Source organism: Cydia splendana, chromosome 24 (genome assembly GCF_910591565.1).
Source record: "Cydia splendana chromosome 24, ilCydSple1.2, whole genome shotgun sequence".
Classification (NCBI taxonomy): Eukaryota; Metazoa; Arthropoda; class Insecta; order Lepidoptera; family Tortricidae; genus Cydia; species Cydia splendana.
In genome coordinates this window covers 9,595,585-9,621,999 of record NC_085983.1, presented here as the reverse complement: position 1 = coordinate 9,621,999, position 26,415 = coordinate 9,595,585, and the positions used below count along the sequence as shown (strand labels likewise).

At 40.0% G+C, this 26,415-nt stretch overlaps 1 protein-coding gene across 1 annotated transcript in view; it reads left to right on the top strand.

The window, feature by feature from the left end:
• Nucleotides 1-21,164, top strand: part of LOC134802486 (leishmanolysin-like peptidase) — a 157,418-nt gene extending 136,254 nt beyond the window's left edge. The window contains exons 9-18 of the mRNA XM_063775164.1: nt 622-687; nt 2,043-2,166; nt 2,838-2,939; nt 3,952-4,139; nt 6,821-6,953; nt 8,561-8,720; nt 11,646-11,740; nt 17,646-17,717; nt 18,647-18,778; nt 20,049-21,164. Coding sequence (XP_063631234.1) covers nt 622-687; nt 2,043-2,166; nt 2,838-2,939; nt 3,952-4,139; nt 6,821-6,953; nt 8,561-8,720; nt 11,646-11,740; nt 17,646-17,717; nt 18,647-18,778; nt 20,049-20,189 — 1,213 coding nt within the window. The 3' untranslated portion in view covers nt 20,190-21,164. The remainder of the gene's footprint in view (nt 1-621; nt 688-2,042; nt 2,167-2,837; nt 2,940-3,951; nt 4,140-6,820; nt 6,954-8,560; nt 8,721-11,645; nt 11,741-17,645; nt 17,718-18,646; nt 18,779-20,048) is intronic.
• Nucleotides 21,165-26,415: the final 5,251 nt, after the last annotated feature.

Genomic DNA, 26,415 nt, shown 5'->3' with positions numbered 1-26,415 from the left:
TTGCTTTCTACAGGTAAAACTTGATTGTAATAATATCATTCTCCTGACGATAATCTCATTCTCCTGACGATACTCTCATTCTCCTGACGATACTCTCATTCTCCTGGTGATAATCTCATTCTCCTGGTGATAATCTCATTCTCCTGACGATAACCTCATTCTCCTGGAGGTTTCATACTCCTGGCCAAACAAGTACCGCGACCTGCCGAGCCTGTTGTCCACCGTGCAGCACGAGATATTACACGCGCTAGGTTTTACCGTGTCTCTATTCGCTTTCTACAGGTAAAACTTGATTGTAATAATATCATTCTCCTGATGATAATCTCATTCTCCTGACGATACTCTCATTTACCTGACGATAATCTCATTCTCCTGGAGATAATCTCATTCTCCTGACGATAAACTCATTATCCTGCCGGTTTCATATTCCTGGCCAACCAAGTACTGTGACCTTCCAAGTCTATTGTCCACTGTGCAACACGAAATGTTACACGCGCTGGGCTTTAGCGTGTCTCTATTCGCGTTCTACAGGTACGTTGCTAGTTTAAAGACTCCTTCTAATAGACATAGGTCTGAAATGACGATTTTCGTGTTCACCCTACAATTGTTGTTTAATTTCAGAGACGACAACGGCGAGCCGCTCATGGAGAGGCGACCGGACACGGGAAATCCACCCCTCGATGAAGAGTAAGGAAAACTAATAAATCTTTGTGTTTATATAAGAATAATTACACCAACATATGTGACGTTTTCAACCTAAAGGTACCACTTTGTCGGTTGTCGTTAAGGTTAATTTCAAATTGAAGCTATATGGAAATAACGCCTTATTGGCGACAATAAGTACCCTTTTGGTTGAGAACAGTACATATATTTGAAGGACTTCTTTTTTTAATTAAACGAAATGAAAAATCTTTATTTTTAGGCAAATGTTGGCCCATAAATAAATATCCAGCAAAGTTACATAATTATTATGAAAACTAAAAACACACATTATGGCTGGTAAATGCCAAGTTTAAGCTTCCAATGTGGCCCACAAGATGGCAGAACCTACAATGCACAAGACAACGTACACATGTAGTGCGTTATTATTTTCCATCGTATTTTCACGAAAACGTACGAAGGGAATGCAATAACCGGCCAAACTTCATAACCGGTTTCAGTTACGGTTATGCCCGAAAAATAACCGAATATCGGTTATAATCGGTTACGGTTATTTTCGACGAAAAATTATAAATTTACAATGAAGTAATAAAAAAAATACATAAATCTTTATTTTAGTACCTACAGGATTGGGGAATGTGAGTAAAAGTCTTCGTTTTTTATTAAAACACACCAAATACAGTAAAAGTAAAATATGACCTTGGACGTGATACAATATTCAATAAAAATATTTTATAAACAAGGGAAGTATATTTGCTATATTTTAGTTATTAAAGTATACATACGAATGACAAAAATTATAGTCATAGGCGTCACAGCCAAAAAAGGCAGGATTTTGTAGTCATTAGATAATAAAAACATACAATTTAAGTCATAAAGAAAATAACCGAAAATAACCGTAACCGGTTATTCGAGTTTCCAATATTCGGTTATGAAATTTTGTAAAAAAATTCGGTTATAACCGAATATTTCGGTCACGGTTATAACCAATTTGCATGATCCCTGGTACGAAGCCTCGGTACAACAAGTACTGAGGATGACTGAAGTAGCATTACAAATACGAACGTTTCCGACAAAATACGATGGAAAACAATTATGTACGCACTACATTTGTACGTGTTGTTTTGGCGTGAAGTGTCAATGTACAGTTTATGTTTCAGATTTAGGCCACAAGATGGCAGACCCTCCAACGCGCACGGGTCCTATACGTACCTATATGGGGCATTATCTATGAAAAGGGACCTTATTGTCGATGGCGCTTCCGCCGCACAGCGTCGCGCGGCATTGTATTTATATCGGAGCATCGTTAATAATAGCGTAAGCGCCATCGACAATAAGGTCCCTTTTCATAGATAACGTCACGTATTTTGTTTATTTTCTAGACTGCAGATCCACAAGTGGTCGGACCGCGTTGTCCGGAACGTCACAAGGAAAAAATGGATGATTCGCGGCGGCTACATCGAGAGGACTTTTCACATGATCGTCACGCCGAGGGTCGTCAAAGAGGTTCGTATTGTACAAATTTATCACGGTAAAATTTGTAAAATTAATTATTAACTACGATTTATTTTTAAAGTCAAATATACACGATAATTATACCTACTTACGATTAATGCCAAGGACCTTATGCACATTTAAACTGGACGCTCCATCTAGGCTTCTCTGATGAAGGCCAAAACATGCCATGGATTGTGCAATCTGACGTAATACGTAATAAGTTTTTGGCAAAAATTTCGTTTTTGGTACAAGCTTTTATCGCTGACTGTACTTTTCTTACGACAGACAAGTCAGACAACTAATACTCATCGAGACAATTCTAAAAACCCCTAACACAATTAGGTTGCGTTGTTTCATCACAGAGTTCCTATGGCCACCTCCTGTCTCCATCATCAGATCAGGTCGATGGTACCATAATATTGCATTGTCATCCGATTTATACATGCATGCAAAATTTCAGCTCAATCGGAAACCGGGAAGTGGATCAAATTTAACTTGCAAGATTTGATTACAGACAGACAGACAACGGTCAGGTGAAACTAAATAAAAGCTTGTAATAATAAAGTATACGTATTGTATTCGTTTTAACCCATCAACCCATAAGGGTGTTAGAATTAAAATTGGACCCTATAACTTTAAAATAAAGTTCATACTCCTAATTCACCCCCAACTATGTGCAGGTCCGAGAGCACTTCAACTGCTCAACTTTAGAGGGGGCAGAGCTGGAGGACCAAGGGGGGGACGGCACCGCGCTCACGCACTGGGAGAAACGACTCTTTGAGGTCAGTATAGATAGATAGATAAATAGATAAATCATTTATTTGACAGCTGCAATGACACACAATATAAGTTTACAAACATCATAATAGAAAAAAATAACATAATTATTACACTAGCAAAGAAAATAGTCTAGAGTCAGTCCATGAACGGTCTGCAGCGGATTTGACAGCCCACGCAGTGCACGTGTTATTTTAAACGTCAAACTTCTATGAAATTATGACGTATAAATGACACTTGCACTGCGTGGGCTATCAAATCCGCTGCAGACTTTTCTTGGTCTAACTCTAATAAAAGTGAGATAGAAATGAGTCGTCAATGGCCACTGCATCCCTGACGGATGATTGTTGCAACGCTGTGTCAGGATCGGTTGAGACGGCCAATGCATTTCCGCTTATGTACGGCACTTCTTGCCGCATAAGTCGCATGTGTGAATTTGTTGTACAAGTACAAAACAAAAGTAAAATTTAATAAAAGTGGTTACAAACTGTGTGCGTTGCAGCACTTGCAGCAGGACAAAAGAGTCACAGCACGCTTCGCTCTTTCGAGCAAAGCACTGATTTTCTGGCGGAGTCCAGGTCACAACAGATAATATATTTACGATGTATTTACGTAAGTCGGAAACAATCGTACAGTGTAAGTGTGATTATGCTGTGTGTGTGTCTATAGATGTCAAAGAGGCATACATATAGGAGGTAGGAAGAGGTGTACCTATAGTCTAATGGCTTCTCTTCAGCGATAGACCAGCGAGACGGCCATGCGATGGTTGAGAGCACGCATCTATGCAATGGGCCACGTGTAGATGCGTACGCAGCATCGCTGGCCAAGTGACCTTTGTAGTAAGTCAGATCTCATAGAACAAAACTAAAGACAAGTATACTCAAACACACCCAACTTGTCAGTAAAAAATTCAAATTTTCTATGGGAGACAAACCCTTCGCGCCTACATTTTTTAAAATTTGTCGATCTGTGTAAGATGTCCCCAATTTTTTTTAAATTAAATATTTACTTTTTCAGAACGAAGCGATGACCGGCACCCACACGCAGAACTCCGTCTTCAGTCGCATCACCCTCGCCCTGATGGAGGACACGGGCTGGTACCGCGCCGACTACAGTGTGGCAGCGCCTTTAGACTGGGGCCGCGGACTCGGCTGCCAGTTCGCGACGACGTCGTGCAAGCAGTGGCTGAACGCACAAAGGTTGAGGTACAGCTTGTATTGTAGTCTCGCCTGCCTACAGTGTGGCCGCGCCTTTATACTGGGGCCGCGGACTCGGCTGCCAGTTCGCAACGACGTCGTGCAAGCAGTGGCTGAACGCACAAAGGTTGAGGTACAGCTTGTATTGTAGTCTCGCCTGCCTACAGTGTGGCCGCGCCTTTATACTGGGGCCGCGGACTCGGCTGCCAGTTCGCAACGACGTCGTGCAAGCAGTGGCTGAACGCACAAAGGTTGAGGTACAGCTTGTATTGTAGTCTCGCCTGCCTACAGTGTGGCCGCGCCTTTATACTGGGGCCGCGGACTCGGCTGCCAGTTCGCGACGACGTCGTGCAAGCAGTGGCTGAACACGCAAAGGTTGAGGTACAGCTTGTATTGTAGTCTCGCCTGCCTACAAAATGGCCGCGCCTTTAGACTGGGGCCGCGGACTCGGCTGCCAGTTCGCTACGACGTCGTGCAAGCAGTGGCTGAACACATAAAGCACTATTTTTATTCTTAGAAATAATTATAATATTTATCTTTGTAGGTAGTACAGTCGTACATCTTAATTGAAAGATTTTTCTCTTTTCCAAGCGATACCCCGGATAATGAAACGGAGTAAGTTCTTGTCTGTAGAGATAAACCGTTATAAACTGCACGCCCTTCCCAAGCACCTGCGCTTAGATATGTACTACCTATCTCATCATCATCATCATATCAGTCAGAGGACGTCCACTGCTGGACATAGGCCTCCCCCAAAGAGTGCCACAATGACCGGTCTTGCGCCACCCGCATCCAGCGGACTCCCGCGACCTTCCTGTACGTGGTCGCCACTCGAGAACCATTCCGCCCCAATGGCCATCGGTTCTACGTGCAATGTGCCCCGCCCACTGCCACTTAAGTTTAGCGATTCGGAGGAGAATTGTAAAGCCTGACCAGGAATATATGTTCACGCGCCATGTTGCGGAATCTCGCTGGAACATTTTTTTTCATACTATAGGCAAGTACTGAACTATCACCATATACAGTCGCCATCAGATATATCGGAGCGGCCAAGGTGCTCACAAATATCGGAACACGCCTCTATTGTCAGGGCGTTAGAGCGCGTGTTCAGATATTGTGAACACCTTGGCCGCTCCGATATATCTGATGGCGACTGTACATGAGAATAACAGCACCCTCTTGACAATGATCATATATTACTGGTCAGGCTCTACATAATGTATGTATATTTATTACTTATTTTTTGTATATCTATAAGATTACATTAGAGCGTAAGTTTAGGGAGGAGCGCGTAGTTTTATGATGGTTTATCTTTACCAAAGTCTTTTACTATTTATTGTTATACATGAAATATTTTTAGCACGAGTACAAATACAACCTGCAAGATTAATAGAGTTAGACCAAGAAAAGTCTGCAGCAATTTTGATAGCCCACGCCGTGCAAGTGTTATTTTAAACGTCAAACTTCTATGAAATAATGACATTTTCTTGGTCTAACACTATTAGGGCTGTATTCACATTTTGGTAATAAGTATTCTTCTTCTTTTCCATCCCTTTTCCTATTATTTGGGGTCGGGCAATATGTATTAAAGTCTATATTTATCTTTACAAGCATCTCTGAAAAGGAATATGAAGAGTAAGTTGGTTTATAATAAGTAATAATAAACCGGACAAGTGCGAGTCGGACTCGGCCACCGAGGGTTCCGTACTTTTTAGTATTTGTTGTTATAGCGGCAACAGAAATACATACATCATCTGTGAAAATTTCAACAGTCTAGTCTATCACGGTTCACGAGATACAGCCTGATGACAGACAGCCGGACGGACAGACGGACAGTAATAGGGTCCCGTTTTTACCCTTTGGGGTACGGAACCTTAAAAAGCATTTATTTATGTCACCTACAATACGGATAAACGCGGAAAGCATTGCAGATGGCGCTGCAATCTGCAATCGTTCAAGAAATACAGTTTTGCCAAATCCATGATTCTTCATGAACCATAGACTAGAGCCTTTTTTACTGTTCCTGACAGTTGGAAGCATTTCTAATCTGTGGATTTTTAACATAGCATAACAGCAAAATTTTGTTAGTTTTTCGTGTCATAGTCTGGCAAATAAGTTTCGTCAATAGAGTCTGTGCGGAAAGAAAAGTGTCACAGAATGTATCATTGTAACAGCCTGTGATCCACTGACAAACGATACCTAAACCCTGACCATGAATATATGATCACGCGCCATGTTGCGGAATTTCACTGGAACTATTTTTTTCATACTATACTGAACTGTCACTCTATACATGAGAATAACAGCGCCCTCTTAACAATGACCATATATTACTGGTCAGGCTTTACTTGCCAAACAAATCCTTACTAATATTATAAAGGCGAAAGTGTGTCTGTCTGTCTGTTACTTCACGCTTAAGCCGTTGAACCGATTTAGTTGAAATTTGGTATAGATAGTTTGAGTCCCGGGGAAGGAAGTTTTTATGTCGGAAATCATCCCAGAAGAGAGTGCAAAGGGGGGTGGAATTGAAAGAGTTAATGAATTGCCTAATAATTGAAGTAAGCAATGCGCGAATTGAATTATTGCTATTAGCATTATCCAGGCGCTATGCCTACTTTAGCTGCTGTCACTAATTCCACGCAGACGAAGTCGCGGGAAAAAGCTAGTATTTTATATACATTTCTTTTCAGGCGTAAAAATCCGGCGCCATTTTGTGAGCGCATCAAGGGGGACCCGCTAAGGACAGAATGCTCGCCACGGCGCTCCGCCGTTGTTCTGTGTAACCTTGTTCGACATGAAAACATATTGCCTAGAGCTTATCAGGTATTTTATTAAATATCTATTCAAATTTGGGTTAGGATCTTTAAAAAACTTACGCGAATCTTAATGCGCATGGGTCTCAAAATCTGCAACCCTAAGAACCTAATAGAAAACAATGTCCATGATGACTTTTGCGAAAAAGTACAGTTAAAGTCAGAATGCTGTCGTTCTCTGTAACCTTGTTCGACATGAAAACATATTGCCTAGACCTTATCAGGTATTTTACTAAACATTTACTCAAACTTGGGTTAAAAACCACGTAAATCTCAATAACCATGGTCTCAGACTTTTTTCGAAATTCGCACTCCCGAGAACCTAGAAAACGAAGTCCATGACGAGTTTTACAAAAAAGTACATGATAACATTATCGAGAGCTTACCAAACTTGCTAGCATGAGTTGCGTTCTCGCGCGCGACTCCATACATCAAGCGCGACTTCAAGTATGGACTCGCGCGCGAGAACGCAACTTATGCTAGCCCGCCTGGTGGTATATTACTAAGTATTTATCCAACGTTGGGTTAGGGCCACTATTCATTGATTGCATTTTATGTAAAGTCGAAGATAAATTCGTGCTTCGAATTTAACAGCTAATGTACACGACTCCGTAGGTACGGTCGAAGGTATTAATTTATGACCCATTTCGTACCTGGTCACAGTGACAATCAATATAAGCTCCGTGCATGAACTATAGGGGGCAGCATAGGAGCCGTCAGATTTTCGAGGCGTAAATGTGTCGTTTATGCTTCCGATGTAGCCCACAAGATGGCAAAATCTACTATGCACAAGGAAACTTACCTACTAGGACGGTAGATGGTAGCATGAGCTTTAACAATGTACATGTGCACATATGTTTCCGATTCAGGCCACAAGATGGCAGACCCTCCAACGCGCACGGTCCTATAAAAGTCTCTAGAGACCTCATAATATTGTCACAGTGACAAGGTACAAAATGGGTCATAAATTAAAACTATCGACTTTACCTACATTAATTACATTATGCGGCAACTATGGTTACAAACGTTGACGTTTGACTATTCAGTTAGCCCATTGAAAAATTTAAAAAATGACACCCTATTCCTCATATTCTAAGTAAACAAACTCAGACAAAAAAAGGTTAGTAATAGTTAAACATTACGATACAAGTGCAAAAAGAAGGAATGGGAATGGAACGAATGGCAATAAATCGACACCAGTTGCAAATTAGCTTTGCACGCACGTGTATTGTAAAACGTTTTACAGTACATATGGCCCTTTAAATTTTTGACATACGCACCTATTGGGCCAATAGTTGCTTGAAAAAAGCTTTTTTATCCCGCCCTAGGGCGGTAACGTAGCACCATATGTACTGTAATAGTACATTACACACCCAGGGCCGTGAATTCGCGAATGCCCCAGATCGAAGGTGTTTGTGGCACGAACCGAAGGTGAGGGCCATAAATATGCGATCTGGGGCTTTACGAATTACCGCCCGTGGTTTGTCTAAAGTTTTATGTCTTGCCTTGGCCAGGAAGTGAGATTTTCTCCTCGCGTAGCGGGCAGAAAATCCCACTTACGGCCTAGGGTGACGTAAAGTTATTTACGTACATATTTTATATCTTTTTACTTTACAGCACTTCGACACGCTCCCCAACGTGGCACCAGGCGAAGAGGCGCACTACGGAGGCTCCGTGTCCCTCGCTGACTACTGTCCTTATCTGCAGGAGTTCACGTGGCGGCACAAGAGCGTACTTATACGAGGCAGTCGCTGCGAGTATGACGAAAACACACCCAGTAAGTCTGTGGCGTCTCAACGTCGTTCCACGATATTCTAACAGATGGCGTTAGCGTTCATCGAGCTTACGGAGTTCCTAATGACAGCTACTATAAACACAAGTCCAAGCACCATATGTCACTACGGAGGCTCCGTGTCTCTCGCGGACTACTGTCCTTATCTGCAGGAGTTCACGTGGCGGCACAAGAGCGTGCTTATCAGAGGCAGTCGCTGCGAGTATGACGAAAACACACCCAGTAAGTCTGTGGCGTCTCAACGTCATTCCACGATATTCTAACAGATGGCGTTAGCGTTCATCGAGCTTACGGAGTTCCTAATGACAGCTACTATAAACACAAGTCCAAGCACCATATGTCACTACGGAGGCTCCGTGTCTCTCGCGGACTACTGTCCTTATCTGCAGGAGTTCACGTGGCGGCACAAGAGCGTGCTTATCAGAGGCAGTCGCTGCGAGTATGACGAAAACACACCCAGTAAGTCTGTGGCGTCTCAACGTCGTACCACGATATTCTGACAGATGGCGTTAGCGTTTCCTACATCGCGCTTACGGAGTTCCAAATGACAGTTACTATAAACACAAGTCCAAGCACCATATCTCACTATGGAGGCTCCGTGTCTCTCGCGGACTACTGTCCTTATCTGCAGGAATTCACGTGGCGGCACAAGAGCGTACTTATCAGAGGCAGTCGCTGCGAGTATGACGAAAACACACCCAGTAAGTCTGTGGCGTCTCAACGTCATTCCACGATATTCTAACAGATGGCGTTAGCGTTCATCGAGCTTACGGAGTTCCTAATGACAGCTACTATAAACACAAGTCCAAGCACCATATGTCACTACGGAGGCTCCGTGTCTCTCGCGGACTACTGTCCTTATCTGCAGGAGTTCACGTGGCGGCACAAGAGCGTGCTTATCAGAGGCAGTCGCTGCGAGTAAGTCTGTGGCGTCTCAACGTCGTTCCACGATATTCTAACAGATGGCGTTAGCGTTTCCTACATCGCGCTTACGGAGTTCCAAATGACAGTTACTATAAACACAAGTCCAAGCACCATATCTCACTATGGAGGCTCCGTGTCTCTCGCGGACTACTGTCCTTATCTGCAGGAATTCACGTGGCGGCACAAGAGCGTACTTATCAGAGGCAGTCGCTGCGAGTATGGCGAAAACACACCCAGTAAGTCTGTGGCGTCTCAACGTCATTCCACGATATTCTAACAGATGGCGTTAGCGTTCATCGAGCTTACGGAGTTCCTAATGACAGCTACTATAAACACAAGTCCAAGCACCATATGTCACTACGGAGGCTCCGTGTCTCTCGCGGACTACTGTCCTTATCTGCAGGAGTTCACGTGGCGGCACAAGAGCGTGCTTATCAGAGGCAGTCGCTGCGAGTATGGCGAAAACACACCCAGTAAGTCTGTGGCGTCTCAACGTCGTACCACGATATTCTGACAGATGGCGTTAGCGTTTCCTACATCGCGCTTACGGAGTTCCGAATGACAGTTACTATAAACACAAGTCCAAGCACCATATGTCACTACGGAGGCTCCGTGTCTCTCGCGGACTACTGTCCTTATCTGCAGGAGTTCACGTGGCGGCACAAGAGCGTGCTTATCAGAGGCAGTCGCTGCGAGTATGGCGAAAACACACCCAGTAAGTCTGTGGCGTCTCAACGTCGTACCACGATATTCTGACAGATGGCGTTAGCGTTTCCTACATCGCGCTTACGGAGTTCCGAATGACAGTTACTATAAACACAAGTCCAAGCACCATATGTCACTACGGAGGCTCCGTGTCTCTCGCTGACTACTGTCCTTATCTGCAGGAGTTCACGTGGCGGCACAAGAGCGTACTTATACGAGGCAGTCGCTGCGAGTATGGCGAAAACACACCCAGTAAGTCTGTGGCGTCTCAACGTCGTTCCACGATATTCTAACAGATGGCGTTAGCGTTCATCGAGCTTACGGAGTTCCTAATGACAGCTACTATAAACACAAGTCCAAGCACCATATGTCACTACGGAGGCTCCGTGTCTCTCGCGGACTACTGTCCTTATCTGCAGGAGTTCACGTGGCGGCACAAGAGCGTGCTTATCAGAGGCAGTCGCTGCGAGTATGACGAAAACACACCCAGTAAGTCTGTGGCGTCTCAACGTCGTTCCACGAAATTCTGACAGATGGCGTTAGCGTTTCCTACATCGCGCTTACGGAGTTCCGAATGACAGTTACTATAAACACAAGTCCAATCACCATATGTCACTACGGAGGCTCCGTGTCTCTCGCGGACTACTGTCCTTATCTGTAGGAGTAAGACACAAGAGTGTCCTCATCAGAGGCAGCCGCTGCGAGTATGACGAAAACACACCCAGTAAGTCTGTGGCGTCTCAACGTCGTACCACGATATTCTAACAGATGGCGTTAGCGTTTCCTACATCGCGCTTACGGAGTTCCGAACAGTTAGTATAAACACAAGTCCATACAGCACCATATGTCAATACGGAGGTAGTAAAATGTAATTTTTTACATTTTACTACCTCTTTTTTTTTTCTTTTTTTCGACATGCTATATTGGATCGGACAATGTGAAAACGATCTAAGTCTCTGGCCTATGGGCTAAAAAGCAGAACGCCTGCCTATAGTCATCTTTAGGTATTTAAATAAAAGTAAACAAAATCTACCCTCAAATGGCTCCTTAAGCCAGTTGAAGGTAGATGAAAACATTACACGATCAAATAATGTAGGTTAAAGTCAGGTCGTTCAGTGACAGATCCCGCGGTTTTGTATTTGGCTGGTTAACCAATAAATGTTATAACTACCCGAAAATGTACAAATACAAATTATTTGTTTACTTTTATTTAAATACCTAAAGATACAGAGTATAATTAAATGGTACAATATCATTTCATACGTAATGTTATTGTTACAGAGACTGACGTTAACTTCGCGCTGGAGAACTACGGGGCTCACTCCAAGTGCTTCGACCACAGCGATCGAGTTTGGGAGCAGAAGTCTTGCCGACAGGTCCGTTCAAAAAGTACCTATTGTAAAGTATGTAGTTGTAAAAGTTCCATACAAATAACAATGACAGTGGGTGAGCGGGTTAACGAAATATAGTTCGTTTTTTAGCATTAGAAACAAGGTACACATAAACAATCTTGACCTGTCTTTTTATTTAAAAACACTTTTAAACAATAAATCATGGCAAATATGTAACAATTATGAATCATGTACTATTAAGTATCGAACGAGCGAGCGAAGCGAAGTGAAGTTCTTACATTCAAATTGGGACACGCGGCTGGCACGTCCCGGCATTTCGATGTTTTTAAGCTAAACTATCAGATGATAGTTTTATACACAATAACTTAAGTAAATTTGTTCTAATTTAAATGAAATTGGGTGAACGTATAGTTGAGGGTATTATATTTTAGTCAGTAAATTTTGAGCTGGATCGATCAAGAGGATATTGAGCTAGAAGAGCTTAAAATGCTAAAAAGCTATTTGTGAGGGGTCTTGCTATTCTGGTCATTTTAATTGCAAGAAAGTATGGTCGAGTTTGGTATCAAATTAAAGTACTCGGTTTACACATTTATAGTATAGATTTTTAATTTAAGATTTTGAAATAATTAGCAAGATAAAAACGAAACAAGATAAACATAATATTAGTATTTGCACATTTGACTAGAAAGATTACGCTTACCACAGACAGGGTTGGGCAGTATTTCAATAACATGTATTTGAAATACGTATTTGAAATACATTTTAGTATTTTGTATTTGTATTTCAAATACTACCTGGAAAAGTATTTTGTATTTGGTATTTCAAATACTGCACTCACATGTATTTTGTATTTCAAATACTTTAAGCTTCAAAATACATTTCTACAAAATACATTTTTTTATTAAATTCTTTGATCCTAAAATGGAACGTTTTTTTAAATATAATGTACGAGGTACAAATATGTAGGTACAATGCGCGAGCTATTCTGCGCGGAACTTTTCGTCAACAGCCAGGGGATAGGGTCATTGCAGTAGTTTCCGTCCATGCTCTTGTTTTCGACCACTTGACAGATTAGCAAATAATATATTTCATTTTTAATTTACTATTTGCCAAATATAATTTTTATATGTAGACAGATATATTGTTTAGCTAAGGATTGAAATCAGTCCAAATTTGTGCAGCAGTGTAGGTTTATACCTATTCAAATTTCGTCAAGTGGAAGAAAACTAGAGCTGGACGAAAACAAGCACAATGACCCTATAAGTTTTTAGGAAAGGATATTCGTTAAAAACCGGCCAAGTGCGAGTCGGACTCGCGCACGTAGGGTTCCGTACCATAATGCAAAAAAACGGCAAAAAAAGACGGTCGTTGCTTAACTTCGGTCAAAAATCACGTTTGTTGTATGGGAGCCCCACTTAAATCTTTATTTTATTCTGTTTTTAGTATTTGTTGTTATAGCGGCAACAGAAATACATCATCTGTGAAAATTTCAACTGTCTAGCTATCACGGTTCGTGAGATACAGCCCGGTGACAGATGGACGGACGGACGGACGGACGGACAGCGGGGTCTTAGTAATAGGGTCCCGTTTTACCCTTTGGGTACGGAACCCTAAAAAACTAAATGATTAAACAAAAAAAAATTAAAAGTATTTTGTATTTTGTATTTGAAATACATTATTTTAAACACTGTAATTTGTATTTTGTATTTCAAATACCAGTCACCAAAGTAGTTTGTATTTGGTATTTCAAATACTTTTAAAAATGTATTTTGTAATTTGTATTTGAAATACGTGGAAGCCAGTATTTTGCCCAACCCTGACCACAGATACAGTTTATTTTAATCTCTATGGTGACTTAAATTTATCAATTACCCGGCTCCACAGATCTTGCAATAAATCGCACGCGGTTTTCGATCCTTTAACGACTAAGTAGCAGTGCATTCAGTTGATCTTTTTGGCGAACCGCGAGTTCTCAGTTCGCGGCGAACTACTAGTTTACATTCTTTTGCTTTCATAAGTAATAGTTACTAATTTTTGAAGTGAAAACTTCTTTAGCGACGCTGAGCACTTTTTGAGGTGGGGAAAAAATGATAAACTCGAGACAGCGTAAGGCGTAACGCGTAACCCTCTCTTTCTATCGCGCGGCGAAAATGTATGCCTAAGCCTGCTGTTTCGTTTTTATTCACCAAAGAACTTTAGTCATAACGTATCATAATGGGGTCAATTATTTAAAACTGGACTTTTATATTAAGCAATAAAGCTCAATGTTCTAATCCTGTACGGGCTGAAATACGAGGATCTCACAGTTACATTCTAACTTTATAGCGCTCAAATATAATTCAATAAAGCTACATCTTGATTAAATCGCTAATAAAAGTGAACTCTAGTACTGGTCAATAAAACTCAAAATATCATGACCAAATATATTTAGATGCGAGGTCTGCATGGTAACTTTACAATTTCTATTCGAATTTTAAACAATTAACGCTACAAATTTGAATTTCGAACTTTAAACAATGAACGCTACTAATTTGAATTTCGAATTTTAAACAAGCTCACTGACCAGCAATTTCGGAACTAAAGTTTTTAAATAGAAAGGCAATGATCTTTTACAAAAGATCATTGATAGAAAGGAGGATGGGTCAATTATACATAGTGCGGCAGACATTTTGGACTAGTCATTGAGTTTTCACTTCTGTCGGCACTCCCGGAGTGCAACCCGTTGTTTTTTTAGGGTTCCGTACCCAAAGGGTAAAACGGGACCCTATTACTAAGACTCCGCTGTCTGTCCGTCCGTCTGTCACCAGGCTGTATGTATTAATTCACAGATGATGTATTTCTGTTGCCGTTATAACAACAAATACTAAAAACAGAATAAAATAAAGATTTAAGTGGGGCTCCCATACAACAAACGTGATTTTTGACCGAAGTTAAGCAACGTCAGGCGGGGTCAGTACTTGGATGGGTGACCGTTTTTATAGATAATGTTACGGAACCCTTCGTGTGCGAGTCCGACTCGCACTTGGCCGGGTTTTTTTTAAAGCGTTTACATTCAGACACGTCAAGATCGCGTAATCTTTTTCTAATGCTAAAAAAAAACGAACTATAAGTAGTACATTACAATACATAGTGCGAAATGTAGGAAATTCACAACGAGTGGCGGATTTTAAAACACGACCGAAGGGAGTGTGTTTTAAATTGACACGAGTTGCGAATTACCTATTCGCACGTGTAACGTAGGTACAAAGTTTTACAATACATATGGTCCTTTAAACTTTCGACATAGGCACGGAAAGTGCTCATTCCCGCACTAGTGCGGGAAAGTAGCGCCACATGTACTGTAAAATATATTCAAACAGGTCACTCACGTACGTATATTTAACATAAATGAGTAAAAAACAGAAAAAAATTCGAGACGACTTTTTGAAGTCAAACCGAATATCCCTCATTGTACCTATACCAGGCGTGGCTCACTCCGCGATTTCATCGCTTTGCAACAGTTAGTTACAAGTACATCCGTCCCACACCAATTTTGATGGCTAGCCATAAGCCGCGCGCTGTCGCCACCTAGCGGTCATATCTGTCCTGATCTTAACAGACGCGTTTTGTTGGAGAATGAGTCTTCTGTACCTAGTACTATTATTTATTCTGTGCATTACCTAAGGGTCCTAAGGAGTGACTTTGAGTTCTGACACACAGGGCTTGTGGGACTGGATCACGGGTGATATATTCGAGGTACGCAACTGAGTGACGCAAACACAGCTGAACGCTAATTCCTTTTGTATTTTGCCAAAAACGCAATTTGGTTTTTGAAAACGCTAAAAAGTGTGAAGTTATAAATTGGTTATCTACTTTAATAATCCTGCTTACGCCTCATGAAATATTTATTTAGTATAGTTAGGTGAGTTTCTTTTATTTTTTGCGATTTTTATTTATTGTGACCTTTTTTGCCACTTTTGTGTTATTTCTACTCAGAATCACGAGCTCTTTCGATCCTAATGGGATAAAAAAACCGGACAAGTGCGAGTCGGACTCGCCCACCGTGGGTTCCGTACTTTTTAGTATTTGTTGTTATAGCGGCAACAGAAATACATCATCTGTGAAAATTTACTATCATGGTTCGTGAGATACAGCCTGGTGACAGACGGACGGACGGACGGACAGCGGAGTCTTAGTAATAGGGTCCCGTTTTACCCTTTGGGTACGGAACCCTAAAAATGTCCCAGTTTTTCCTATTGTGTTACCATTTCCCCATACACTTTGTATGGCGGTAACAAAAAGGAAAGTTTGAAAAATGTATGAAAATTTTAGGACACTTTTTTTCTCCTACAAGGATGAAAAGGGCTCGCGATCCTGACTAGAAATAACACAAAAGTGGCAAAAAAGGTCACAATATATAAAAATGGCAAAGAATTAAAGAAACGCTCAGGTATGCTTTTTAGGGTTCCGTACCCAAAGGGTAAAACGGGACCCTATTACTAAGACTTCGCTGTCCGTCCGTCCGTCCGTCCGTCCGTCCGTCCGTCCGTCCGTCTGTCACCAGGCTGTATCTCACGAACCGTGATAGCTAGACAGTTGAAATTTTCACAGATGATGTATTTCTATTGCCGCTATAACAACAAATACTAAAAACAGAATAAAATAAAGATTTAAATGGGGCTCCCATACAACAAACGTGATTTTTGACCAAAGTTAAGCAACGTCGGGAGTGGTCAGTACTTGGATGGGTGACCGTTTTTTTTTTGCTTTTTTTTTGCATTATGGTACGGAACCCTTCGTGCGCGAGTCCGACTCGCACTTGCCCGGTTTTTATATTAACCGTGTGAAGTGAAAGTTATCGTTTGTGACTGTAAGTTATTACTCGTGCCTACTAATAAATGCAAAGCATCGCACGGTTCAAGTTGGTTGAATAAAGATGGAGAGCATAATTGTTTTCCATCGTATTTTCTCGGAAGCGTTCGTATTTGCATAGAGAAATATAGCAAGACAAGAGTGCTCACTCCATACATACGTTTTGACGACCGGTCTGGCCTAGTGGGTAGTGACCCTGCCTGTGAAGCCGATGGTCCTGGGTTCGAATCCCAGTAAGGGCATTTATTTGTGTGATGACATAGATATTTGTTCCTGAGTCATGGTTGTTTTCTATGTATTTAAGTATTTATATATTATATATATCGTTGTCTGAGTACCCTCAACACAAGCCTTCTTGAGCTTACTGTGGGACTTAGTCAATCTGTGTAAGAATGTCCTATAATATTTATTTATTTATTTATACATCAGTTTTGGTACCAAAAAGATTAGTATTTTCATAGTCGACATCTAGCATCGAGTAGCGGAATTATCAGTATTTTAAGTAGCAGTAGTAGTACTGTCAAGTGACAATAGATGTAGCACCGACCGGAAAGTCTTATGTTGTTGAGCATTAGACTTTCCGGTCGGTTGTCTGTACTATATTTCTCTACACTCGTGCCTACTAATAAGTGCATAGCATCGCACGGTTCAAGTTGGTTGAATACATATGTAGTGCATAATTGCTTTCCATCGTATTTTCTCGGAAACGTTCGTATTTGTCATGCTACTTCAGTCAACCTCAATACTCTTTGTACCGAGACTGACTGAAATAGCACGACACGTTATAAAATAGATTATTTTCCTTCGTATTTGTACATAGTTAGACCAAAAGTCTGCAGCGATTTTGATAGCCCACGCAAGTATTATATAAACGTCATAATTTCATAGAAGTTTGACGTTTAAAATAACACTTGCACTGCGTGGGCTATCATAATCGCTGAAGATTTTTCTTGGTCTAACTATGTACAAATACGAAGGAAAATAATTATGAACTACATCTGTATTTCAGACCCATCCTGTATAAATCTATAAGTAACCGTAAATGATGTAAATAAATAAATTATGTTGTTCCTTCCAGATACGAGAATGGCAGCACTGGGGCTCCGGGTGCTACAAGTATAAGTGCGAAAGCGGACGCCTGCATATTGTGGTAATTATACCTGTGGGGAGACACTCCTCCCTTCGGGCAAACTCGGCTCCGTTCGGCTCAGCATTGCTCCGAGCAATTATTAGGGTTGACACAACTTGACGTCCTTTTGCGTGCACGACCACAGATAAGATAATCACTTGAATTTTGACAACCCTAAATAGCCGAAAGGGATAGTGCCATACATTAGAAAGACACAGCATGGTTCGTCCCTGAATCGCTGTTAAAATTCGATTTTGTAGGATGTGTCCTTTCTGTACGGTAGTAGTATTATTTATTCTGTGTTTATATTTATTTATTTTATTTACAAGTTTTACTACAAGTACCATGTGCTTCGTGAAAACATTCTTCTTTTTAGAAAATTATATTTTACATCAATGGGGAGACCTTTGCCCAGCAGTGGGACACCGTATAGTCTTATATAATGATTAGCCTCATGCATGACTTTTTTTTAATTTCTTTTATCATTATTTATATCGTTTGAACACCGGAAAAAATAAAAATACTTTTATAAACCTTCCCATAATATTGCGGTTGAAACGCTCATAATTTTTGGCGCGAATTCGACAGAACTGATGTCGTCACTCGGTGTGAACGCAACTGACGTTTGCTACTTAGTGGCGAGTCAGGTCATAATGCCATCTCTTTCACTCTTGGTTGGTCTTAACAATTTGTTGAAACGAGTGACGTCACATGGCGTTTCGACTAATGGCGTTGCATTTCGCTCACTAGCTTTTCGCGGGCAAATTTTGTACTTTTTATTTATTATTTTAAACAATTAAATGATAATTTAATAACGGAAATGCATTTGTAACATTATATATATTATAATAACGGCAACAAACATCCGAATAAAAAATATTTCGTTCAAATATAAACTTCATGCATGAGGCTAATTGCTACAGGTACCACTAATGGCGTGTTTCTTTCAGGTGGGCAACTACTCCTACACCTGCTTTCACGCGGGGCAGGTGCTGCAGATCCGTATAATAAAGAGGGGCTGGCTCCACAAAGGTGGCGTGGTCTGCCCGCCCTGTAGGGAGGTGTGCGGCGCCGAGTTCAAGGTTTGTATGTTAGTGTGTTACCCTACGAGTGACACTCGAACACCTGTTGCCACGTGGGGCGGTGTAGATCCGTATAATAAAGAGGGGCTGGCTCCACAAAGGTGGCGTGGTCTGCCCGCCCTGTAGGGAGGTGTGCGGCGCCGAGTTCAAGGTTTGTATGTTAGTGTGTTACCCTACGAGTGACACTCGAACACCTGTTGCCACGCGGGGCGGTGTAGATCCGTATAATAAAGAGGGGCTGGCTCCACAAAGGTGGCGTGGTCTGCCCGCCCTGTAGGGAGGTGTGCGGCGCCGAGTTCAAGGTTTGTATGTTAGTGTGTTACCCTACGAGTGACACTCGAACACCTGTTGCCACGCGGAGCGGTGTAGATCCGTATAATAAAGAGGGGCTGGCTCCACAAAGGTGGCGTGGTCTGCCCGCCCTGTAGGGAGGTGTGCGGCGCCGAGTTCAAGGTTTGTAATACTACCCTATGCTTAGAATGGGGTTGGCCGGTCGGTATTTAGCAGACGGCGCCAGCATATCTTGCCCTGTCAATCCCTAGAATTGTGTCAAATTATTGTTTTTTTAATGGAATTTTATGCCCTGGAGGCCCTTTAAAGGTTTCGTCACCCAGGTGCGTTTTCCGGCCGGGGCGTGAGCGATTTATATGTAAAAGCGGCGCGCCCAGCTCACGCCCCGCCCGAAAAACGCGCCTGTGTGACGAAGCCTTAAGTCAAATCTCATAGAAAAAGGGGCAAGCTATGATGGCGCCATCTATGCAAACCTTTGACAATTGCCAACCCCATTGAAGAAAAATGAAAAAAAAAGTCGAACTCGCGACGCCGGAATACCAGCCTGCTGCTCTGTCAACTAAATAGCAGAGGTTTAACAATAAACAGATACGCACAGAGGGTCTACCGCGAACACCGAAGTTCGCAAATTGCGGGCATCTTTCTCTTTTACTCCAATTATGGCGTAATTAGTGACAGAGAAAGATGCCCGCCATTTGCGAACAACACGGGGTCAACTGTCAAACTGATCGTGGCTGGCAGGTTATAATTTTTTCTTTCTATTCACATTTTAAAATAACGTATCTACTCCCATCTTAAATTCCGGCAAAGCACTTACAACCCCTCTGGTGTCTCGGGTATCCATGGGTGACAGTAATCCCTTACCATCGGCCGATTCGTCTGCTCGTTTGCCTCCTATATCATTAAAAAACATTGATATAATTATTTCTTGAAATAAATATATTTTGAATTTTGATTTTATTTTTATTTCGTATTTCAGAGCCGCGGTGAATATTGCAAAGGTGGCGAAGAGGCGATGCCGCCTAACCTGTACCCCAGTGACGTATTACCGTGCTCGGCGCCATCTTTGTTACCGGCCGCCATCTTGATTGCGGCTGCCATCTTGTGTCGCGTCTTTTAATCGCTTAAATTACCATTTTTGGCCAATTGTATGAACTGTAGGTGTACTGCCCAGTACAAGAGCCCCCTGTTTATTAGCGTGCAATTTAAATGTCAAGCTTAAGTTTCTAACTTGCGCCACAAGATGGCAGAACCTGAAACGCACTATGTAGCGTGTGAAAATTAGGCGGCAGCACCTGCTTTAATGTGAAGTGTCAATGTCAAGTTTAAGTCCCAACGCGTGGATGAATGCATACGGTCACTATATGTCCTTCTCGTATCATTATATGTGGTAAGAAAAGACAAGACAGATGCTTTGTTAATATGATGAAAACGAAGGTATAATTGTTTGCTATCGCATTTTCTCGGAAACGTTCGTATTTGTCATGCTACTTCAGTCAACCTCAGTACTTTTTGTGCCGAGAATGACTGAAACAGCAAGACGCGTTCGTACGTTTCCGTGAAAATACGATGGAAAATAATTATGCACTACATCGATAATCGGTTGTCATTTTGGCTACGCCATATAAGATGCAAGTAGTTCCTAAACGAACAATACATACTATCTTTAACCCCTTACTGCGTGTAATAAAAAATATTTGTTTAAATTTGAACTTGAATAGCCGTCAATAGAGTTGAATATCATATCCGCCATATACGGCTTCGTATGCGGTAAAGCTTAGAGGATATAACCAAACGGAGACGCCTTGTCTGTTATTTTCGGTACAAAACATGCCGATTTTTGCGGGGGAGGGGCTCGTCAAATGTATACGTAACGTAAAAATAGCCATGTCAGATAAACGTCAGTCCATACAATGTGTATGACCATTGGACGCCTATTTTCGACAGAGGGGAACGCCTGTTAATGGCTACTCCGTTTGGTTATATCCTCTAAGCGGTAAAGGGTTAAAAACAGGATTCCCGAAAAGTTTAACGTCGAACTTTACTTTTGAACAAGTTCTTTTAATGGTATTTGGATTTTTTTTGTTCGTTGGTGGTGGTTTTCTAGGTTTTTTTTTATCTAATTTGATAAAGAAAACTTCTTGTCGTACCTATGTCGGTTAGACAGGTAATTTTGTTACCTACTTGTGTTAATGAAATCAAAACCAACTGTTTAAAATGAACGAAAATGAAGATAGTATTTAAGTAGGTATGTACAGACCAAATGAATTATTGTATAAGTTGCACCACAGACAAGTAGACTAATAAGAATTATGAGATCGAACAAGAAATCGTAGTTAAATATATAATTGAGTCACTTAGGGTAACATTCCATTTCTGACCGCAGCTGCACTATAGTTCGTTTTTTTTAGCATTAGAAAGAACTTGAAAGAAGGTAAGCGATCTTGACATGTCTTTTAGTTGAAAACCCTTTTTAAAAATCAGTAACTATTACTTATGAAAGCAGAAGAATATAAATGATCATATTAGATTCATATTTGTTACATATTTGCCGTAACTTATTTTTAAAATGTGTTTTTCAATTAAAAGACACATCAAGATTGTTTACCTTATTTCTAATGCTAAAAAAAACGAACTATACTAGTACGAACGCGTCGGTGTTATTGTCAATTTCCATAGTAAAATGAATGGTAGTGCTGCTGTCGTTGGAAATGGACTGTCACCTTTAACTTCAAACTCGGGTAAATCCATTTGTCAGATTATGCCATTTTGGTATTTAGAAAAGGTAATAGGGTAGATATTTGCTCAGAGGGTCGAATGGATTTACCCGAGTTTGAAATTAAGCGACACAATTATACTACACAAATATTCTGTATTGCAGAGAAGAGTTAAAAAAATTTAAAATCTAAAGTTTTTAATCCCTGACGAAATGATTACAGCGGCATCTATACTGCAAAACGTAATTCAAGACCAAAAAAAGTAAGAAAATGTTGCCACTTTTTACTAGCGCGTCTTGTATTTATGTAAAAATAAGTAAATAAAAGTACTTTTTTAAACCGTAGGAGTAAAATTACTAATAAATAAATTATCTTAGCGTGATTATTTATCAAAAGGAATTTACTACTTTACAAACAAATTATTGCAGTGGCAACATTGTCTTACTTTTTTTGGTCTTGAATTACGTTTTGCAGTTTAGTGAATTCAAACCTACTAATCGTGCATGGTACGCCATTGTGAACGTTGTAGGTTGATATTGGGATGTAGCCGCGCGCGTCAGTTGACGTCTGACGGTCAAAGGGCTAAGTTTGACAGTTCGTCTTAGCGCCATCTATAGTTCTTTTTAGCATTAGAAAGAAGGCAAACAATCTTGACGTGTATTTTTCATGAAAACCACTTTTGAAAAATGAGTCATGGCAAATACCGGATGTGGCCTGTAACACGAGCAAATCATTAAAACAGATTGTACTCCTCAAACGGTGACACTTTTGTTCAACAACTTTCAAAAATTATGAAGTATTTAGACTCCCTATTTTTCATTCAAAATAAATATTGTTTTCCATGGACGCCATCGCCACGCCATATCATTGTGATTGACGTTGCTTGTCACGCTTTAAACATAACAAAATTCGCAATACATTGCGTCATAGAATAAACTTTAAAGAGTATTAAAAATCAAACCACAAGTTATTTTTAAAAGCCGCTGAACAAATGTTGATCAGAAGTACAGCCTACAGTTAAATTTTTTGCTCATGTTACAGGCCACATTCGGTATACTGTAACAATTATGAATCATGCGATTATTTACATTCTTTTGCTTTCATAAGTTAGAAATGAACTATAGCCACGAATACTTGTTAGTTCAGTTGTCTGTGGTCAAACAAGATAGTTAAGTGTAAGATACCTTAATTTAAATATCATACTAACATTCTATACATTGCAAAAGTTACCTATTTTAATTTGCAATTATATTATTAATATTAATTAATTTTACAAATAATTGTTTATCGCACATTCGCTCATTCGTAAATAATGAAAGGGTAAAAAAATGTATTTATTCAATTATTTAAAAAAGGTGTAAAGTTTAAAAAAAACCGACCAAGTGCGAGTCAGACTCGCGCACGAAGGGTTCCGTACCGCCTACGCAAAAAACGGCAAAAAAAATCACGTTTGTTGTGTGGGAACCCAACTTAAATATTTATTAAGTTATATGTAATGAGAGGCAAGTTCTCGTGTCGATTTAAAACGCTCCCTTCGTTCGTGTTTTAAAATTCGCCACTCGTTGCGAATTTCGTATTTTTCGTATCGTAAATAACTATTAAGTGCAACTATAATTGGGTAGCTTTCATAATCAATTTGCTCAAGAATGTTATTAAAATAAGACTATGTCTGATTTAGACGGCGCGCGAACTCGCACGCGATTTTAGTTACATAGCGGACTGTTGGTTACGTGCAATTCAACCGAGCGATCAAAACCGGCAATGTAATGAAACTCGTGTGCGAGTTCTCGCATCGTCTAAATCGGCCCGTCTGTGTATTCTTTTTACTTTATTAATTTGTATTATTGTGATTTTTGTGAACATTTAATGTTCAGTTTTTTTTTAAATTGCGTCCAGTCACTTTTGTGTTAAATGTATTTTAGTTTTTAACACACTTTATCGCTAGAAAACTCTTAAGATAAGGTTTATTGTGACGTTCTCCGGAAAAGGCGCTCAGTTCACTGTGCAATAGTCCACCGAGGTCCTTTTTTCGGAGAACGGAACATTTAAGCGGACACATTCACTTGATCAAAACTGCCAAAATATTTGTTTTTTTTTTTGGTAAGTTCAGAAACAGTCGGGTGTTGTTTTAAATTGTAAATAGGAATTTTCAGATGAAATTTAAAAAACAAAACAATATTTTTTCACTTTGGAAACCTAGTAAGACTCATCAAGACTTCTAGAATGCCCGAACCCAAAATGTCGTCAGTTATAAAAAAAAAATTGTACCTACGTTAGACAAATATCAGGACCTTTTTTAACCTCCTAAGGCCTCCATACAAATGAAAAATCTAAAATTTAACACTGAAATGAACCTATAGTGTAGGAAATAGAGTTGATTTTACGTTGTTATAAAATTGACCGAAACAAAGGAAAAGCGACTGTTCCAATAGAGTAGGATTTAAATTTCATCGAATTGAAGAGGTACCTACTATAGGTAGTCCCTTAGGCCTTAGGAGGTTTATAATGACAATGCTTAAGATTTGTCTTAAATGCCATACTTTAATTTATTTTTTATTAGTGCAATCAGTAAATCTATTTGTTTGTAAATAAAAAATACTTCTATTTTTTAATGGTGCTTCATTTGCTTTAATCGTGTATATGTTATTCCTAATATAAGTTATTTTATACGCAAGTATGTTCGAAGTTATTTCAATGTGTTTTTCTAATGTAAAATAGTTGAGCGTTTCTTAAGGATATATCTACAAAAATCTTTTTACGGAAATTTTTGATTTGTCAACACGGGTAAGTGTGGGGCCTGTTTACAGTTTACACATTAACCTTTTAACCGACGTAGACTGATATATAAGACAAACAAAATCGGGCTCATTTCGCCGCGGTCTGATAAATAAGACAAAACTTCGTATATCTTCGTACCGCCGGCGACACGAGCACGCTCGATGAAAGATTATGGCGGTTAAAAGGTTAATTAGTGTTCATTGTGAGTTCATACAAATGTATGAAGAAAGGAAGCTAAAGTAAGAAGAAAGGAATTTTGTAATTTTGAGGATTTTGCAAGTGTAGCACTATAACCCTAGTGCAAATTTCATTCGATGGGATTTTGAGTTTCCAAAACGTCGAACTTGGCGCGTTTTGAACAATCCCATACAATTACTCAAATCGACCCACGGGTCTCTGAGTAATCGGTGAACATACATAAAAAAAAAAAAGAACATAGCCACATCCGAATACAGAACCTCCTCCTTCTACGAAATGGAAGTCGGAAATAGACATAACGCAAACGCGAACGCTCGACACGCTATACTCGTATGAAATGTACACTAAGCCACACTTTATCGTATGCCAACATTACCCATATTAACTTTACGAAAGAACAGCTGTATTAAAAAAACAAATATGTATGTAGTATTTTGTAATACATTTTTTAGGGAACGCTTAATTACTTTTTTCATATTAGTCAAAGAAAAATTAGAATTTATTGAGATTAATTATTAAGGATAATTCCATATTTAGGTATATCCTTTTGTATTTGGATGAAATATTGAATTAACGGATATCGTTATTAAATAAGAAATCGTGAAAGTTTGTATTTGTGTAAGGAGATGTAAAACAGATGAAACTGTACTGATATTTAATAAAAAATATTTTGAATAAAACTATTCGGTGATTTTATTTTACCTACGTACAGTCTGTCTGTAATTGGCTCCTACTAGGGTGACTGCTTTAGTTATTGGCCACTGCATAGTTATTAGCCACTCTTAATTAAATTAATCAAACCCATATCAAAAAGAATAGATAGTATAGAGGGGTCCTGTCATTGTAAATTTTGTAGTCACTGTAAATTTACTGCCATCTATCGACACACGACTAAAACTCAAAATGAAAACGTATAAAGTTATCAAAAAATGTATATATATGGATAAATGATTTTATTATTTTTATATCAATTTGATCCATGTTCATTCACTGATATCTATGTGAGACTATGTGTTAAAATAGTTAAATATGAAACGGTGTCGTCATGCCATCTAGCCGAGGATAGGCTAAAGGTGTGTGCGGCATCTATTCGAGAATGACTTTTACTTGAATTCCGAGGCACGTTTTTTCCTCAGACTTTATTCGTTTTATACGAAGTTACATATGTCTTTGTCCATATTAATCAAAACCATAAAATTACTTTGCTAATCCGCGTTAAGATAACGTGCCAGTCAATCAGTGCTAACCCGTTATACGTACTTGCGTATTTTTAACTGCATTTATTGTTCCCACACTCCCACCGCAAAAATAAATACGCAAATAAATATAACAAACCACCACCAAAAGAACAATACTCGACACGTGTTTCGCCTCTCTACGAGGCATCTTCAGGAGCAGATGTTGAGGTCTGAATAAATGCATGTAAAAAATAAGCAAGTAAGTATAACGGGTTAGCACTGATTGACTTAGCACTTTATCTTTTTGCGGATTAGCAAAGTAATATTTTGGTTTTGGATAAGGCTTCAATTGGCTTGTTTCTTTCGCGGTAGCATTGGTAACCGCTGCATAAAGGAAACAATGGCTTTTGTTTAACAGATTAGGGCCCTAGCCGAAAAAATAAACCTAAGGTAACAAAAAAATCGCAAGTTTGAC